This window comes from Harmonia axyridis, chromosome 5 (assembly GCF_914767665.1).
Source record: "Harmonia axyridis chromosome 5, icHarAxyr1.1, whole genome shotgun sequence".
NCBI lineage: Eukaryota > Metazoa > Arthropoda > Insecta > Coleoptera > Coccinellidae > Harmonia > Harmonia axyridis.
Genome location: NC_059505.1, coordinates 4,368,425 through 4,385,985, shown reverse-complemented (window position 1 = coordinate 4,385,985; position 17,561 = coordinate 4,368,425). Strand labels below are relative to the sequence as shown.

At 30.6% G+C, this 17,561-nt stretch overlaps 6 protein-coding genes and 1 long non-coding RNA gene across 10 annotated transcripts in view; 5 read left to right on the top strand and 2 right to left on the bottom strand.

Moving 5' to 3' along the window:
- Positions 1-20: 20 nt before the first annotated feature.
- Positions 21-2,350, top strand: LOC123680184 (probable tRNA (uracil-O(2)-)-methyltransferase). 3 transcript variants are annotated; one of them, XM_045617962.1, is made up of 5 exons: positions 21-158; positions 205-318; positions 383-1,127; positions 1,181-1,432; positions 1,530-2,350. In XM_045617962.1, the coding sequence occupies exons 3-5, from the start codon at positions 405-407 to the stop codon at positions 2,334-2,336; spliced, it is 1,782 nt and encodes a 593-aa protein (XP_045473918.1). In that variant the 5' UTR covers positions 21-158; positions 205-318; positions 383-404; the 3' UTR covers positions 2,337-2,350. The 3 variants fall into 3 exon arrangements, with proteins under 3 accessions (XP_045473918.1, XP_045473920.1, XP_045473919.1); XM_045617963.1 differs by having other exon boundaries at positions 110-158; positions 226-318; XM_045617964.1 differs by having other exon boundaries at positions 205-1,127.
- Positions 2,351-3,348: 998 nt separating this feature from the next.
- On the top strand, positions 3,349-4,663 carry LOC123680006. Its single transcript, XM_045617633.1, has 3 exons — positions 3,349-3,539; positions 3,596-3,894; positions 3,958-4,663. Exons 1-3 carry the CDS (start codon positions 3,494-3,496, stop codon positions 4,033-4,035), a joined length of 423 nt encoding a protein of 140 aa, XP_045473589.1. The 5' UTR covers positions 3,349-3,493; the 3' UTR covers positions 4,036-4,663.
- Positions 4,664-6,848: 2,185 nt separating this feature from the next.
- On the bottom strand, positions 6,849-9,048 carry LOC123681046 (bax inhibitor 1-like). Of its 2 annotated transcripts, none has more exons than XM_045619234.1 (4): positions 8,657-9,048; positions 8,206-8,438; positions 7,751-8,148; positions 6,849-7,159 (listed from the first exon to the last, which is right to left on the bottom strand). In XM_045619234.1, exons 1-4 carry the CDS (start codon positions 8,701-8,703, stop codon positions 7,127-7,129), a joined length of 711 nt encoding a protein of 236 aa, XP_045475190.1. In that variant the 5' UTR covers positions 8,704-9,048; the 3' UTR covers positions 6,849-7,126. The 2 variants fall into 2 exon arrangements, with proteins under 2 accessions (XP_045475190.1, XP_045475188.1); XM_045619232.1 differs by having other exon boundaries at positions 7,737-8,148; positions 8,657-8,961.
- An 821-nt stretch (positions 9,049-9,869) lies between these two features.
- LOC123681044 (60S ribosomal protein L23a) lies at positions 9,870-11,839 on the bottom strand. Its single transcript, XM_045619230.1, has 4 exons — positions 11,679-11,839; positions 11,194-11,370; positions 10,896-11,101; positions 9,870-10,330 (listed from the first exon to the last, which is right to left on the bottom strand). Exons 1-4 carry the CDS (start codon positions 11,713-11,715, stop codon positions 9,941-9,943), a joined length of 810 nt encoding a protein of 269 aa, XP_045475186.1. The 5' UTR covers positions 11,716-11,839; the 3' UTR covers positions 9,870-9,940.
- Positions 11,840-11,871: 32 nt separating this feature from the next.
- On the top strand, positions 11,872-13,700 carry LOC123681045 (ras-related protein Rab-36). The gene is made up of 6 exons (XM_045619231.1): positions 11,872-12,394; positions 12,444-12,545; positions 12,922-12,986; positions 13,042-13,175; positions 13,228-13,429; positions 13,514-13,700. The coding sequence occupies exons 1-6, from the start codon at positions 12,180-12,182 to the stop codon at positions 13,576-13,578; spliced, it is 783 nt and encodes a 260-aa protein (XP_045475187.1). The 5' UTR covers positions 11,872-12,179; the 3' UTR covers positions 13,579-13,700.
- A 273-nt stretch (positions 13,701-13,973) lies between these two features.
- Positions 13,974-15,679, top strand: LOC123681042. The gene is made up of 3 exons (XR_006747594.1): positions 13,974-14,706; positions 14,888-15,030; positions 15,143-15,679. It is a non-coding gene; the product is annotated as an uncharacterized LOC123681042 (long non-coding RNA).
- A 270-nt stretch (positions 15,680-15,949) lies between these two features.
- The window catches only part of LOC123681041 (NADPH--cytochrome P450 reductase), a 32,295-nt gene continuing 30,683 nt past the window's right edge, over positions 15,950-17,561 (top strand). Inside the window, exon 1 of the mRNA XM_045619229.1 lies at positions 15,950-16,161. The gene's annotated coding sequence lies outside the window, so the exon portion shown is untranslated. The remainder of the gene's footprint in view (positions 16,162-17,561) is intronic.

Genomic DNA, 17,561 nt, shown 5'->3' with positions numbered 1-17,561 from the left:
TCTTATTTAAAATTTCGGTAATGTTAGTTACAGCGAGTATTTGTAGAAATTTTTCTTCGAGTCATTTGACACCCAAACAATTATTCAGATATCTTTTGAGACAGTGTGATAAATTACCCCAAGGACCGAAGGAGCATTATAAATTTCAGATCAAACAAGTGAGAGTTTTTTAAATTGAGTATAATTGAATATAAGAAATTATAGTATACCGAAATTACTTTTTAGAGTTTCAAACAGCATAGAACTGAAAGTGATCCTGAACGAATACAAGAAATTATGAAAAGATCTTATGAAGATGCTGAATGGGTTATGAAAAAGGTGAATTCCCAGTAATCAAATATTCCTTGGTTGCTCATTGATTGCTGTTTACTTTTGTTTGTAGTATTTCCCTGAAAAAATCTAATATGTTTCAAATTCCATTAGCAACTAGTGCTTCACTGATTTCAAGAGATGGATTTTGGAAATCTGTCTCGATTTATCACAATAGGCCACACATTGTTAATAGAAAGATAGCTGTTGCTGACCAAGTATTACTTTGTGAAGTTGACTTCAATGCTGAGAATAGACTCAACATAACAGATGTTTTAACAATTCATGCTTTGGCTTACGAAGTGCAAAGATTAGAAAAAGTAGATAAGGAATCGATTAGTCAAGATTTTTTGGCAAATTTGTTGAACACTTATGATAAAAGTGTAAAGTTATGTGAAAGAAATATAGATGTTCTAGATAATACAGATACTGGAGTTTACTTATCTGTTAGAATCATATTACCTAGGACACAAAAATGTAGTAGAAGTATAGAATTGATTATACTGGATAAAAATAATGACTATATAACTTTCTTATCTTGTTGTATCGATAAATGTAAATTGAACCCCTTACCACCTTTTCCATATCGAATAGAATTAACTAGAGAAAATTTTATGAGAATTACGTTGAATAACTTTGAAGATGCAGATACAAGTAGTGCTGAATGGTTGTTTGATTCTTTGTTCAAAAAACTAATTAATTGGACTGAACTAACTGATGGAGGCAATATTATTCAATCCTTGACAAGAGTACCACTTGAAGAATATTGTAATTTGTACAATAATTTGAAAGAAAAATATGGAGAACCATTGAGAAAAGTAAATATTAATTTTTATGGATATATCAATGATAACTTTTTCACTCTTTTTAGATTTGGTTTGAAAAAACTAAAACTGACCCTCAAAAATTCATCTTTGAAGATATTGCTATTGCTACCTACCTTATTTGTTTGTGGCTGGAGGAATATAAGACGAAAGCTAAGAGCTTTGTCAATTTTGTTGACTGTGGCTGTGGTAATGGTCTACTTGTGTATATTTTGAATAGAGAAGGTTTTGAAGGTTGTGGAATCGACTTGAGAAGAAGAAATATATGGGATTTATTTTTGAATAATGCGAACCTCGAGGTAGGAATAATAACATTTTTTCCTCATCTTATTTTTTTAAGAAACACATCAATTTTCACAGAGAAAATTTTTTTATAAAGTTGACTTAACATTTTAGGTTGGAATTGTTGGATCGGATTCTAAATTTCCAAACGCTACATGGTTAATTGGTAATCATTCAGACGAATTAACACCTTGGTTGCCCATAATAGCATCAAAAAGTTCGCCTCTGACAAACTATTTTGTATTACCTTGTTGTCCATTCGACTTCAGCGGTAAAAAATATATAAGAAAAAACACAAACTTGAGTCAGTATGCTGATTACTTAGAATATATCAAGCATATATCAGACACTTGTGGATTTGAAACAACAATTGATAAATTGAGGATACCATCAACAAAAAGAACATGTTTAATTGGTTTGAGAAAAAATGATGGTTCGAAAAATATTCAGGGAGTTTGTGAGCAAACTGAAGATTTTATTAAGTCAAAGTTTGACTCTAGTTATTGCAACTTCAAGACTAGATCATCTGTAGAGAAGGTAAGGAATTGCACCCAGATCGATAAAAGTGTTAGAGAAAAAATAGTTAGAGAGGTTGTCAACTGTTTACTTGCAAATGAAAGTTATATCATTAGAAATGATGGTACAAAGTGGAATAAAGGTGGATCAATTCCTTTGAATGAGTTGTCTAAATTACTTAAAGAAGAATTGAGTCACCTCAAGAATGAATGTGGAGGTTTGCAAACTCTTTTGAGAAATTATCGTTATGTCTTCAAACTTGAGGAAGCCAAGGTTAAATTAAGGGAACCTTGTAGATTAGAAGAAACTGCACGATATAAGGAGAAACCATGTTGGTTTTACAGATTTCATCCTGATAGTTGTCTGTATGAGAAAGAAATATGTGGATATTCTCATGTTGAATAAAATATTGAAAGGAAGTTTTTGGTTGTTTCATTTAAAAAGTAGAATTGTGTAGAAAATTTATTTTTGTTACTCAAAAGCATGATCAGAACATCTAAAGGAGTAGAGTAATAAAATAGTATTCTATTGCTCTGAGGATATTTTCAGACGCCCACCCAATGGTTTAATTACTTCATAAATTACAGAAATTTCATTCCGATTGAATGAATAGTTTTTAAATTGATTACGAAAATGCTTGCAGTTCAGCGATTAGTCCATTATTTCAGAATTTATAGGTCGTGAACTGAAATTTAAAAGAATAAATTTTGATGATATTTCCGAGGCTGCCAAATCTCTTTGAGACAAGATGCAGACTTGAAACCTCAACATGTTGTAGATCACAGCTTGATCTTTAAAAAAACGTTTGTGTTTGATAGGGCTGTGACCAATATTTTAGGAGATATTAACTATTATTCTGTAGAAATTCAATTTTTACGGTTTTTTTCCAAACTTCGAAGTCAAATTTCTCATCGGTGAGCGGTGTTACATTAAATGACCTCCAATTAGCCAAATTACAGACTTATCCGAAAACTTTGTCTCAAATTTTCCATACCTAACCCTTGAAAAAATTTTTTTTGTTGAAAGTTCTCACATGGGGGGGTTTTACTCCTAAAAATCTTTTAGAAACTACTTCAAACCCCGAGATGTGAATTTCAGTTTTTGCCCTAGATTCTTCAATTATCATTAGGGAGAAAAAATTTTAAACGACCATATTAACGGGACCTCTAGTCAGATTCCTGCCGGACCGAATTGAATTGAATCTGACCACGTATTTGTCATCAGTAAGTAGAATCTTATCATTTGAGATTTAAATTCGAAAAATACCTACTTCATGACGAATACGAGGTTAAATTCAATTCTTTCAGCTGTAAACACGCATAAAAGTACCCAACAATCTCGGAAGTAAGAACGTACCCATATTATCTACTTGCCGTTATAAGCAATTCTGTGATCATGTCAATTGTCATTATTTTATTGTTAATGTCAACTGCAACCTGTTAGGATTACAATTTTCATAACAATCAAGATTTAATTCTTGTGGGTGTGGTGATGACTGATGAGTGTCTCATCATTTTAATTGATTTTAAGAGAAGAATTTATTGTGAATAGGAATAATTAAAATGAACCTAATATCTGTCTTAATAGCAACAGGTTTTCTTAGTATAGGTGAGTTCAAATTCAATATCTTATGATAGATATTATTTATTTATAATTTTCTCCAGCTACCGCTTTGGAGTGTTATGTCTGTGAAAACCAAGAGGATAATAAAGGTAAATGCATTACTACGATAAAAATATGCGACTATGGAGAAGATACTTGTCTAACAGAAATAAAGTGGGGTAGTACTCCTTACTGGCAAGAAGGTGCCTTAAAACAGTATTATGTATCCAAAAGATGTTCAACGAAAAATAAGTGTCTTAAGTATAAAAATAGTAATATGGCATATTGTACTCATATATGGTGGCAAGATTGGAGGTGTTCAGAATGCTGTAAAGGCGATCGCTGCAATTATTACATCATTGTAAGTTGAATTCATTTAATACCGAATTTATTTAGTAGTTTTGATTTATCATCTTTTTTCCAGTCTGGCTCCAGTCGAAAATCAATACAAGTTCTCACTATATTTATCATACCAATTCTTTCATATTACTGGCTAATTTGATAAAGTGTTCTTGTTCACATCAACTTCCAATTTATTTGTGGATATTTCACAAGAACAAATTACACCCTGGAGAAATGTTTTTAACATTTAAATATTATCTACTAATTATTGAATGTGTTCTCAGGGATGCATAAAAAATATCACAATTTTTTCCAAACATAGTTGATTTCTCATGTTATTATGTAAATAGTTACCTCCTAGTAATCAACTACATAGTTCAATTTCAAGATGTATACTGTTTTTAATTTCTGTTCTAAGCATTTAATAAGAGAGGAAGGTTAAACTTAAATGTTAATTAATTTACAATTATTAGAATCCTCTAGAAAGACAAAGTAATTTTACTTTTATACATTGAATCCGTCCATTTTTTTTTATTTTATAGTTCTTTAATGTGTTATGGTATATAACTATATAAACATTGAACATTTTAATTAATTTTTTATCTTTTTACATATCGATCTGAAATATAAAATTGTTATTTATACTCGACATTGTTTTTAATGAAGTATATTTAAAGAAAGTAAAAATTTTTTATACGCGATTTATCTACCATGTATTTTTTTATCATGATGATTATCTGTCCGTCCAAATTAAATTATATGTAGAATTTTTATTAAACATTTTAATATATTAATGTGTTCTCTCTTCCCAAATATTTCATAAAAGAATCATGCCTTGAAATACAATGTGCCAAACAAATGCCACTAGTCTCAAAGAACTATTGAGAACAGTAATGTATGGATAATCCGAACTGAAAGTTACCAGGACCCGTTCCATTTATCAAATCATATGGCTTATAGGAATCGTATTGAATAATACTTATAATCCGAACTGTTCGGATTTCTAGAACGTGCAAACTCATTTTCATAAAAAATGCTGTACTTTAAATGAAAATATGTATTTCTACCCATCAAAGACATGAATTGAAGTGGACGCTTTCTGAACAGATTTATCAGAGCTTTCATTTTTCTCAGTGACATCAGCAATTATCTCATCATCTTCCTAAAACTCTGTCTCAATTTTCTTTGTCATCAACTCGTGTCCATTTTAATTTTCTGTTTCATCTATTGGATCATAGTATGGTTCACTTTGTTCACTAATTCCACTGAATCAAAACTTTGATCTAGTCCCTATCCTGATACTCTAAAGGGAATCAAATCTTCTGCATTTCATTCTTCCGTTTGGATTATACATATCATTTTACCAATTGGGTCGTTCGAATTATAGGGTACTTCAGATTATCCATACATTACTGTAGTCAACTATTTTGAAGCTAACTTATTTCTCTTAAAAGACCCCGCACGTTTTATATGGGAAATGGCTTTCCGTGAATTTGGCTGAATTTTTGATATGTTGTAGTTCTTGATAAACTGATCAGAAGTGTCCATAGCCAAAAAGCTCAAAAATGGACAGTTTTCGAGATATTGAGCTTTGAAAATGGATTTTTTGCGATTTTCGGGGTTTTTGCTCATCAATGGAGGAGCTCTCATTTCTGGTTGGGAGAAATTCACGAATTCTTGAAAATACTATTTTTTTTTAATGAACTTTCACTTCATACATACGAATGAATACTATCTAATAATATGATCGTTGGCAAAATGAATGAGTAGATCAATCAAAAACAATATAATGAGAGTAACATTCATAACAATAATAATAAAAATAATGATAATAAACAAAAAACAATTTAAAATAATATGATTATGATTTTCCCATTTTCTCCCATTACAGCTTGCGGTGCCTGGTTATGAACATTTTGGCTAACATATTTGATATTATTGGACATCAGATATATGAGGATTCAGTTATTATGGTCTCTCTTAAAAAAATCTCACAATAAGTCGTTTCTCGGTTATGTGAATTATTCTGGCGTTATCTTCTGGCATGAAAAGATGTATGGAAGATCTTGGATTTTGTATCTCATTTCATAGACAATGTGGAGCAGTGTATAAAAAATTATCGATGGCGGTGCCTAATATAACCAAGGAAAATCATTTCTTAGTCGGGTTCTGGCCGCCGAACATCCAAATTCCATCCCAACGCAGAAATGAGAGCTCCTTGATTGATGAGCAAAAACCCTGAAAATTGCAAAAAATCCATTTTCAAAGCTCCATATCTCGAAAACTGTCCATTTTTGAGCTTTTTGGCTATGGACACTTCTGATCAGTTTATCAAGAACTACAACATACCAAAAATTCAGCCAAATTCACTGAAAGCCATTTCCCATAAGAAACGTGCGGGGTCCTTTGTAGATTTTTTTTAATACTGAAGATTTTCATAGTCAGATTGTTCAGCGGAATTAAAAATGTCTTTATCAAGTTTAGAATGAATAATATCATTCTAAACCTAACCTAACCATCAGGTTTTTTCAGATTTAATAATTCATTTCTGATGTAAATCCACCACACTCACAAAATATTAGGATAAATAAATTATTGCTTCTGTTTCTGACACTCCTAATGCCTTCGAGTATGTTTAAGAATGACTGCAAAGAAACGATAAGAGTTGAATAGAATTCATTGGAAATGAAAAATGACACTCTAACGAAGCGACTGAAGGTAAATAAACCCCAAATGAAATTGCTTATTCCACTCATATAAGGTGGTTGGTAAAATAATTTATATGGCTTTTTTCCAAAAGAAAATATAGTAAGCTATAATTCTATTTCTTGAAAATACACTTTTTTCATATATTCGATGACTTATCAAAATTGCGTGATCTTCCTGAAATTTATTCATTGGGGAGATCCTATTATAATGCATTGTTATATCCCAAAGTGATCAAACTAATGGGTATGGAGTATAAAAATGTTCTACAAAAAGAAATATTTTATTCAACAACTAACTAAGCTCTCAACATTAAAAGACATTCCTTTGAAAGTTCACATTTGAAAAAAATTTTCTCTTTTTCTCCACATCCCATAGACATTTCATCAAATCAGTCTTTCACCTAAAATCTCAATTTTAATAACAAATATCTACAAATGAATACCATAGTTGTTCAATGAAAAATGGTGTAGAAAAAAATGACTGTATTGGAACAGAAGTTACATCAAGAGACAGTGTTTTTACATCAATAATAAGTTTTTTCATCATTGTCTGCGCTTCTTCTCAGATGCCTGTTCCTAAAACAGAAAATCAAGGATTAGCATTATATAAAACAAATATCGAAAGATTTTAGTTAATTGCAGAGGGCAAGGTTAGTTTACCTAAATAATCAAGTTCATCAGACATGATTCTCATGATTATAATTTATTCATAAATAAAATTAAAAAAAAAATATGTATTGTCCCGATTATTTATTAATTTGTTCATCCATTGTAAACTTTTCAATTGTGTTACAACTTGCTGTACAACATATATTTATCTGAAATTGCTTTAAGGTAATTAGTATTTCAACCTTGGAATTACGGCTTATCTATCAGGAAAATGCATGACAATTCAGTTTTCTGATAAAACAACAAAGGGATATTTAAAGTAGCAATTACACAAATATTTTAGATAATCCAAACAGAATTTGCAGATTCATAATGGGGAATTAGATTTTATACTAAATCTGTCATTTTCAAAATATAAGAGAAATTTTTTTTTCAGCTAAGAATATGTCAAGTTGTGCAATTCTTTTTTGTAATTAGCTCGATCTCGGTATTGTTCTTATAGAATTATTTTCACTTGATGGATAGGGAAATGGGATGGAGTTACCTAGAGTAAGTTACCTTCTGGGTTAAGATGATGAGCAGTCTTCTGAAGATTCCAATAAAATCAATGAAAAGATCCAAAGAGTGTGCCACGAAATCCTTGTTTCCTAATCTAAATTTTTCAATTATGATTTGAGTGTCATAAAGAACAAATCCGCACATAGCAAAAAGACCCAAATACAATTGTGCTTGGAACACCATAAAAGATCCGAAAAACAAATTGGCAAAAGAGAGAATAACTAAAGTTGACATTGCTGTCATGAGAGGTCCCCCCAAATACAGCCATTTTCCTCTTTCAGCCAGCAAGGCACACATTGTAAAGGAAACAAATACTACACTAGTTCCAATTAGCGCTGTTACAATTATCCTGGGATCTACAATTATCACATGTTCTAAGAGTGGACCCATTCCTACACCTAAAAAAAAATAATCCAGTAAAAACAATACTAAAACTCTCACGGTTGATAATATACCTGTGAGTGATGTGAAACCCATAAGATAACCAACTCTCCAGTGCATATCCTTTCCTCCATTATCGGATGTTGTCATAAGTAAAACAAAAAATATTAGTCCACCAATAGCTGATAAGAATCCAGCTTGTAAAATATCAGTGTAAATATGCAATGAAGCCCCAATTGCAGCTGCAATTGTAGACATGGCAAGACAAGCATAGACATTTTTTAGATGTTGTCTTACAGGTGGTTCCCTATAAAGAAAAAATATTGTCAATTTTTTTGTGATTCACATATTATTATTAGCTAGCTGTATGAGAGTAGATATCGTTATAGTTATGGAGCAACAGAATGACCTTCAAAATGAGATAAGCCAAAAGTCATTAAAAAAATAATTTCCACCAATTAAATTGACTTGACTTTTTATAGTGATGTTTAATAATCAAGTATTGCATATCTATAGTATACTTACAACTTGTTATTGAAGGAATTCAGAAAAGATTGTACTGAAGGCGTCATTTTGTGATTTTGTCGTAACTTCAAATTCACTGAACAAAACACCAAATCACTTATCACTTGATATGGGACGATACAATTCGATCAATGATCAACTTAACGTCTGTATTTCTTCGCTGTTTTTACTACACTTACAACATTCAAGGAAATTCTGGAATAATAACGTATCACCAAGTAAAAAGCTACACGTCAGAACATAAATAAATTCTAGAAGATATTCTCGATGTTTCTAGTTATTGGTGCATTTTCATCACGTGATGCAAATTCGCTGAATATTTCCACTTTGGAAAGCGTACTTTTGTGACAGACAATTTCAGTGTTTTCTTGCTAACAATAGATTGACGTCATGATATAATTCGAAATAAACGTCTGACAGATGTCAGAAGAGAAATAATTGATTTTTCAATAGAAAATGTTCATCTTTGGAATGTTTACGTATGAACAAAAAAAAAACACACCATATGCGGATTCAATCGAAAAATTATTTAAAAGTTGTGTTGCTGTGCTTGCAGTCGAAAGAAAATTTCTTAACGGCAATGAAAAATTAGGATGATTATAAAATAAATTAGTTTGGGACAATTGTTCTAAAGCATAAGTTAATTTAAGTACGAATAGAAATTGAAGATATAACTCAATGTCAACATTTAAATGAGTTAGAATTTGACCAGGATCCATAATATTATCATTGGATAAAGGATAGTATTTTCAGAAAAGAATATAATCTGAAATTATTATAATGGCAACATTATTTATTTGTATTTAGCTGTATTTTTGACATTTTTTATGTCATTTAATGTTATACTATTTCTTTGTTTCTGTTCCAGATATTCGAAAAGGTTTCTTTCAGTTATTTTCTTGTTTCATTATGATACTCGCGAAAATCACTCAACGTTTTAGAAATATGGAGAAATTTAGAACTCAGACACCCTGAAATAAGTTTCAAAATAGAACAGAAACCAAGATATATTTGAAACAGAAATTTTTTTCAGAAACGCCCTCTAACTCAAGAAGATATTGACGATCTGATTTCTTATTCAGAAAAAGAGATCAGGGATCCTTAAAGTAATTTTCCAAGTCATAATTCTCGAGTTGTTTTCAGTGAGCTTCGAATTTGGGTCACCCTGTACATATTAAGGTCATTATGAAATAAAAAAAATCAATGAAAGAAATTATTGTTTTCCCCTAAAATTTATTCATACAACATCATCGTATAAAACAAACATTCAGAGATCAAACAAACTTATATTATTCCAATTTTGTTGGCTACGTCTAAAGCATCATAATCTCTGGCCAATCTTACATAAGCCTTCTTCTTACCATCAGGTCTGATCAGAGTGTTGACTTTAGCAACATTGATGTCGTATAGTTTTTTGACAGACTGCTTGATGTGATTTTTATTTGCTTTAGTGTGAACTAAAAATACAAGGGTGTTATTGTCTTCAATTTTTTTCATTGCGGCTTCTGTGGTCAATGGATATTTAATGATGTTAAAGGCATCCATACGGCTCCTAGTTGGTACGGATTTCCTTGGGTATTTTGGATTCCTTGGTGGCCTGAATGTCTTAGGCCTGTGGAAGTGCACTGAGGTGCGGATTTTACGTACCCTAGTTCCACTTGATCCTTTAATAACCTGAAATAAAAACACGCTATTGAAAAACAAATAACAAAAAAATAATCAAATTATAATTTCAGATAATGTATCAGAACTTGATTAAATGATTTCATCCTTTGTCAAAGAGATTCTCACATAAAAAGTTTCATCATTTTAAATAAACAGGTGTGTTACTAAGATAGAAATAATGATAATACTTTCAAAAATTCATTAGTAATAAAAAAAATCATATTGATAGTGTATTATTATATGTACTAAATAAAGGATTATTATTAATTTTCATTTAAAAAATAGAATAAAACATAAACCAACATTAACGTCAAATCATAAGCCTTTGGTTCCGAGTGTTAACTCATTCATTATTTGGGCTTTCAACGGCCGAACTGTATATTACATGTATTTTATTATGGTGTCAATGTTGTTAGTTAATTTATTTAGATGAAGGGTTCAGATAATTCGATCCTCTAAAGATTTGCATTTGAGTGGTGATTCTACATAAACAGTTTAATTTCAACCTAGTCTTATATAATTAAGGTTTTTATATGTTGTTAAGGCAGATGCCGTCAGATACTTCATCATTTACCTTTTTTTGGGCACGTTCAGCCTTTTTAACTTCAGCAGCTTTGATTGCAGCCTTTTTCTGTTTATCCTGTTTAGGTTGCTGTTTGAGTCCTACATTCTTTTTAGGTTTAGTAAGAGCAGCTTTAGATGTAACCTTTTCCATGGACTTCTGTCCTTGGGTTTTTTTGGCTGCACCTTTGGCAACAGGTTTGGCTGCTGCTTTTGTTCCTGGAAAATACAATATTTATAATTCACCTTCAAAAATTAAAAATTTAGTCATGGTACAACAAGAAAGAATGTTGCAAAAACAAAAAACAAACCTTTAGCGGAAGCAGGCTTGGCAGAAGTTTTGGATGCTTTTGCAGCTGGTTTAGTTGCTGCTTTAGCAGAAGTAGCACTCGCGGAAGTTTTTGTGGCAGCCTTGGGTGCAGGTGCCGGGGTTTTGGAGGAACCAGCCGAAGCTGGTTTCTTTTTTTCCTCCTTCTTTGCCGCAGATGCTGAAAATAAAAGATTGATGAAAAAACAATTAAAACTACATTAATCCAACACAAGTGCTGAAATGTATCAGAAATGCACTAATGTTTTCATAAGAAATATCAAAGAGATTCTCACAAATGGTAATCATCATTAAAAACTATCCATTCTTAAAATTGAATATTGTTACTGAAAACGTGTTCATCCGCGTGGTCACTAGTAGTTCGAAATCTAAATGTGACATATTAATATTTAAAAAGAATGTAATAGATTGTATGTTTAGAGTAAATAATCAATACCAAGTTGAACAAAATTAAGATAATTATCTTACCGGGCTTTTCACTCGATTTTGGCTTTGATGGTGCCATCGTTGCTGTTTAACCAAAAAGAAGGAACCAGCTTTACGAAGATGGCGGATTTGACTACAGAAAGTACTCTCTATTTTTTTCTATGGAAACAAATTATCAGGTTTTCTTCTCAATAATTATGTGGTTTCCTTCTCAGACGAAGCAAATTATTTTTTGTCGTTTTTTTTTCAATGAACAATAAGAATATTAAGTTGTAATTAGAAATAAGATATATTTAAATGACAATATTTGCAATTAATTGTCATTAAAAATTTTTATTCCAACGTATTCGTCAATTACCCCGATAACACCTGCTTTTTCACGATAAACTTGCATACAAACAAATGCGTACTACCTATTTCATATTCAGTTATTTCAGTCCACCTACGTTCCTTTTCAATGCTAGGTATGTGATAAAAAAACAATAAAATATCCAGTGGATCATTAAAATCAGAAATATATTGGTCGTACCACTAGGATGCACAATGCAACTTCCAGCGCCAAAAGATAGAATTATTGATGATTTCGTGAAACCTTATGAAATGTGTTGCACCCCTTATTATAAACTGGATTTCAGTGAAATTACTAAGAAAATGTGCTATGACGGAAATTCGAAATATAAAATTTCAACCGATATGAAGGTTTGCAAAATCATAATAGTTGGTGATGTGTCTGTTGGAAAAACATCCATAGTTAACAGGTAAATATTGAAAATATTTCACTTACAAAAATACCAATAGTTTTATCAGATTTTGCAGGAAAATGTTTGATAGTTCTTACAAATCTACTATAGGAGTTGATTTCGAAATGGAAAGATTTTATATTTTAGGGATACCATACAATTTGCAGATGTGAGTAAAATTGAAATGATAAATATAAACTTTCTATGTATTTTTTTGGAGGGAGAAGAGGGGTTCAATGAATATTCCATTTAAAAAAAGCCGCAATGAAAATAATTGAAAATTTTTGTTTATAATTGCATACTTTATTTTCTTAGATTGAAATGGTGGATGCGCTTTAGACTTAATTTTTTTGAGATGTGGATTTCTCTTTTCTTGTAATTAATATTTTGAATTGTTTAGACAGAAGTCAAACGAATCATTTTAAATTTTTAAATCCTGATTGATAGGATTTTGATTATCAACAGGAATGAAATATTCAACAAATCAAATTATTTTTATTCCTATATTCAATAACACTCGTTATTATTATTATTATATCTTATAGATGGGATACGGCGGGCCAAGAACGATTCAAAAGCATAGCCCAGTCCTACTACAGAAATTCACATGGTAACTTATCCTTTTACCAAATCCTACCACATTTTTAATTGTTTTCTGTTTTTAGTTGTTATTGTTGTTTTTGATTTATCTAAGCCAGAAACTCTAACAAATACTCGAAGATGGTTTCTGGATGCAATGCAAACTTGTGGAGACATGCTGCCTTATGTGTTTTTAGTAGGAACGAAAAAAGACTTACTGGTATCAAACTTAAAACTTCAATTAACAATAAATAATGCGAAGATATTTTTAGGGTGGATTCGCTTATAAAAACTCTGAATTGAATGCAGTGAATATGGCGAAAGCTTTAAATGCGGAATATTGGCCAGTATCATCAAAAAGTGGCGAAAATATTGATAAATTATTTGCAAGGGTTGCAGTTCTTACTTTTGATGATGGTATTAAGAATGAACTTTCGAACCAAAAAAAAATAGTAGTTGCTTCTGACATTTTATGTAAGCAATTTCACTACTGATTTACCACCAAAAAAAATGAAAAATTGTCTGTTTTTTGAATAACAATTATTATTTAAATTTCAGCATTCAAGAATAATAAAAACCCTTCGAAACAACATTCCACGTGCACAAACTGTAAGAGTAATTGATCAATCCATATATTTTAGGTTTTATTTGAACATACAAATCTATGAAATGACAGAATATATTTTGGAAAAATGTAATATAAAAAAATGCTGACTAATGGATAATAAAGTGAATTTTTATTTTCCTTATTTTTTCATTTTACAGTAAGTATTTATCTTGAAATGGGTATACATATCTAATAAATGATATATAAATTTCAAACTGATTGACGATTTTCTATATAACAGTTGTTATATTTCGAAAATTCAGGTTTTATCATGATGAAAATTTGCATTTGAATTTAGAATGACTGAAGCCTCGTGAAAATTTTCATCGCTCAACCAGAACTATATAAAATTGAAGAATATCACAAATTCGGAACTATAGGAAATTCAAGAAAAACTTTGAGAAATAAATACCTATCCAATAATTCTGCAACAAAACAGATCACACAAGTTGATTTGTAAATATAAAATAACAATTTTAGAATTTAAGGGAATATTCATGTTGACCGCGCCATTACAGAAAATTCAAGAAAAATTTTGGAAAAGAAATAGGTATTTCATACCTAATAATTTCATGATTATAGATCCGATCTGGTTGAGATTTTGCATGTCAATATAGAATAATCGTGCAAGTAAATAATAATAAAATAATAATTTTAAGCTTCATGTGAATGTTTATTTCGCAGGTGCCATCTGTGGACACTGGTAAAACATCATATTAATCTGTGATACCATGATACTGTCAGAAACAACAACAACAACACTGGAGTTTGAAAATAAACGGCCTGATGTACATAAAACCAAAACTGATAGTTGTCTGTGATATAACTAGGATATAAAAGCAATGAATACGAACAAGATACGGTTTCGTTCATTGTTCATGTAGAATAGAATAGGTGTATGATCCTGAAACCCAATCTATAATTCCAATGCTCGAAGTCAAAAATTCACAACTAAAGGAAATCTCTCTCAACTTATTAAAAGAAGCAGCAACATATTACAGAAGTTCAGAATGTGAAAAAAAAAAAGATTTTTCAGTAAAGGGAACGGTTCCAAAAGTATGTTGACTGAAGCTCAGAATTACAACTTAGAAGGATTAGGTGTCATTCCTGAATGAATAATATCGACTCACAGCAGGTATTATTAGTGAGTATCAATATTATATTATCATATCTGTATGAGTATATCATAAGTTTTTCAAAATTAGATAAAATCATTTTCATTCATAAGTTTTTTCTACAGTGATTTAAAAATTACCATAAATCTTTAATTTTAAACATCACAATGTGGTCACGACTACTAAAAATATGTAATTGCTTAAATGTAGATTACGAATTATTCAAAGTGAGCCTGTAACTTCAGAACAAAATAATGCGGTGAATTGTTTATACTAGGATACTCAATGGAACTCATGTGATTTATCTAAGGAGTATGTCACAAAATAATTCCCCTTTTGGAGGATACTACAAGGTAGGAAGAAGTATATCTCAGTATTAATCCTTGATATTCCTTATTGTGAAAAATATTTCATTTTAATTATCATAAATCACCAATTCCAATGGATAATAAAATTTTGTTCAAGGACCTAGTTACGGATGAATTGTCTATTAAAAAAATAGCAAAAAAAGGACTGGGTATATATGTGTTGGTACAAACCTGGTTGCTTCAAATTCAGGATTTTAAGAATGGAACAAACTTAGTGTATTTTTTTCCAAGAATCAGTAGAATGTTGTCAATATGTCAATGAATAATGTCTGAAGAGGTCTGATGCTATGTCTGTGAAGTACTTTTTCAACATTGAAGTATAAAGAAAAACATAGTTTACATGTCTATTGTTACCGTAGATTAATTGAAAATTATTAATAAGAAGTATTTAACATTCAATTATTTTTTAAATAAAACAATGTTTCAAATAGTAGTCTTTTTTTTCAATTCGAAATTATATAGGAAAAATATGTAACATTTGATTTATATAGATAGGTTTAGGCCACATTATGTACACATTAATACCATATTAATTTGAGAACATTAATCGTAGATAAAATATATATTTTGTCGATATACTGTGCCAATATACAATTAATTTCGATTTTCCATAGCCGCCCGAGGGGTCAATAAATAATAATAATGAATAAAATGAAGTACAATGTATAATTAGATCTTGATCTGTCAGCTTGATGTATTTGATATTCTGTGCTCTACAGGTAGGCAAACAATCATACAGTGGAGTAGACATTTGACAGATAAGGACAATAAATTTTTTGGCTTTGTACTTACTAGAGACTGCACTTTACATTACACGTCATAATTATCTGCCTATATCTTATCTCTAGAGATACTTTTTGGAGTAAGATATACCGTAATAAAATAAAAGAATCAATGTGAGATTTTAGCCCTCTAATGAAATTCTTACTTTTACTAGTATATAACGATATAAATTAATTTTTTAATACATCAAATATTACTATATTTGACAACACAAATTTTTATCTGCATGCTTAGAAGTTTCTGTTCCGTTGAATCGATGTGCCAGTGTAGTTCTTGAATAATTTTTAAATTGGTACATAACTGAAATAATTTATTCATTCATATTTTGGAGAGGTAAGTAGTTGCAGTAATAAGAATACTCTAATTTTCAATGGTATTGCGATATGTTGGGAATTTTGGCGAAAATCGATTCAATTGTGAATAGATATAGGTTTAGATTATTTAATAACATCTTAAAATTTTTACTACTGTCTTAGTGCCCTTTTGATGGCTTTTGGTTTTTGCTCTCAGATCTATATTATTTCGAGGTTAGATACCTACATATGAAACACCTATCCAAGGCTTTGATTATCAATTTTGTATTAAATGAAAATGTAACACAACCCACAGCTCAGCATTAAGGTGAAGTTCCTGGTATTTGTGAAAGTCTATGATTTATATTAAAATATCAACATTGTTGATATATGTAGGAATATTAACATCACACAATGAATATATTTGAAGTACCTATATGCAGAGATATTTTCTTTAGAATTGATAATATCGTTTTTGGATAGTCATCTTTATAGGTACAATGATAGTACCTAGGTATATTATTACTTGATATTTTCTTGTTCCTGTTGCTCTTCTTTAGAAACACCTATATTAGTCTTTTATTTTATTCAATTAAGAAAATTATAACATATAAATACTCATGCTTCATTTATTTCCTAGAAGTTCGAAATATTTAGGCAAGGTTGAATAAAGTTACATGGCGAAAAAATCAGCACGATTATCTTTCATTTGTTCAAACAAACACCCATAAAAATGTTTGTCTATCTTTTAGCAGTGACGTACCCAGACATAAGCCTTGGGGGGGGATAAAGAAAAAAAATTTCAATTTTTCCTTCTTTTGAAGAAGTTTTCCAAAGAATTTTGCTTACTATTGTAATATATAAGGTTGTTACATATAATGGATATTCCTTCTGGGGGGGGATATATCCCCCTTACCCCTCCCCCCTCTTGGATACGCCACTGTCTTTTGTTATCGATGTCTGTGATTTTCGAATTTTGAACATGGAATGGTAAAACGATATGTTTCGACTGAAGACGAATCCGTGGTCGAATTAAATTCTGTCCGTCCGTAATGGCGATAACTCTCGAACAGAAAAACTAAGAAACTTTGAATGTAGGTTCGAATCTCTGATGATTGGTTAAAATCATTAATAGGCAAATTCTGACAAGGTGCTCTATAAAAATTGCCGGTTTGTTTTCCTAATAATTTCAAAACTGCGCATTCGATCCAGATGAAACTTCGCATTTAGATATAAAATAGCAATTTCAATCTTATTCGTTGATAACTTACATTATATAAGTCTAAGGTTGATAACTCTGATCTTTATCTTGTTCGAACATGGATGCTTCGAATTCATCGATGATCGAATGATCGAGTCTTGACGAAAATCTGGATCCTCCACATCGATAGCCGACGGTAGCCGTCAACCAGCGTCAATTTGATGTACTATGTACCCTTA

Excerpts from the sequence above, each read along its gene's own strand:
- LOC123680184 (XM_045617962.1), top strand. The coding sequence starts at position 405 with ATGTTTCAAATTCCATTAGCAACTAGTGCTTCACTGATTTCAAGAGAT. Across the intron at positions 1,128-1,180 it reads ATGGAGAACCATTGAGAAAA|ATTTGGTTTGAAAAAACTAA; the intron begins GTAAATATTAAT and ends CACTCTTTTTAG. Across the intron at positions 1,433-1,529 it reads TGAATAATGCGAACCTCGAG|GTTGGAATTGTTGGATCGGA; the intron begins GTAGGAATAATA and ends TTAACATTTTAG.
- LOC123680006 (XM_045617633.1), top strand. The coding sequence starts at position 3,494 with ATGAACCTAATATCTGTCTTAATAGCAACAGGTTTTCTTAGTATAG. Across the intron at positions 3,540-3,595 it reads AACAGGTTTTCTTAGTATAG|CTACCGCTTTGGAGTGTTAT; the intron begins GTGAGTTCAAAT and ends AATTTTCTCCAG. Across the intron at positions 3,895-3,957 it reads GCTGCAATTATTACATCATT|TCTGGCTCCAGTCGAAAATC; the intron begins GTAAGTTGAATT and ends TCTTTTTTCCAG.
- LOC123681046 (XM_045619232.1), bottom strand. The coding sequence starts at position 8,703 with ATGACGCCTTCAGTACAATCTTTTCTGAATTCCTTCAATAACAAGTT. Across the intron at positions 8,439-8,656 it reads AATTCCTTCAATAACAAGTT|GGAACCACCTGTAAGACAAC; the intron begins GTAAGTATACTA and ends TTTTCTTTATAG. Across the intron at positions 7,160-7,736 it reads CAGAAGGTAACTTACTCTAG|GAACAGGCATCTGAGAAGAA; the intron begins GTAACTCCATCC and ends TTTCTGTTTTAG.
- LOC123681044 (XM_045619230.1), bottom strand. The coding sequence starts at position 11,715 with ATGGCACCATCAAAGCCAAAATCGAGTGAAAAGCCCG. Across the intron at positions 11,371-11,678 it reads AAAATCGAGTGAAAAGCCCG|CATCTGCGGCAAAGAAGGAG; the intron begins GTAAGATAATTA and ends TTTTATTTTCAG. Across the intron at positions 11,102-11,193 it reads CAAGCCTGCTTCCGCTAAAG|GAACAAAAGCAGCAGCCAAA; the intron begins GTTTGTTTTTTG and ends TGTATTTTCCAG.
- LOC123681045 (XM_045619231.1), top strand. The coding sequence starts at position 12,180 with ATGCAACTTCCAGCGCCAAAAGATAGAATTATTGATGATTTCGTGAAA. Across the intron at positions 12,987-13,041 it reads CTACTACAGAAATTCACATG|TTGTTATTGTTGTTTTTGAT; the intron begins GTAACTTATCCT and ends TTCTGTTTTTAG. Across the intron at positions 13,176-13,227 it reads GAACGAAAAAAGACTTACTG|GGTGGATTCGCTTATAAAAA; the intron begins GTATCAAACTTA and ends AGATATTTTTAG.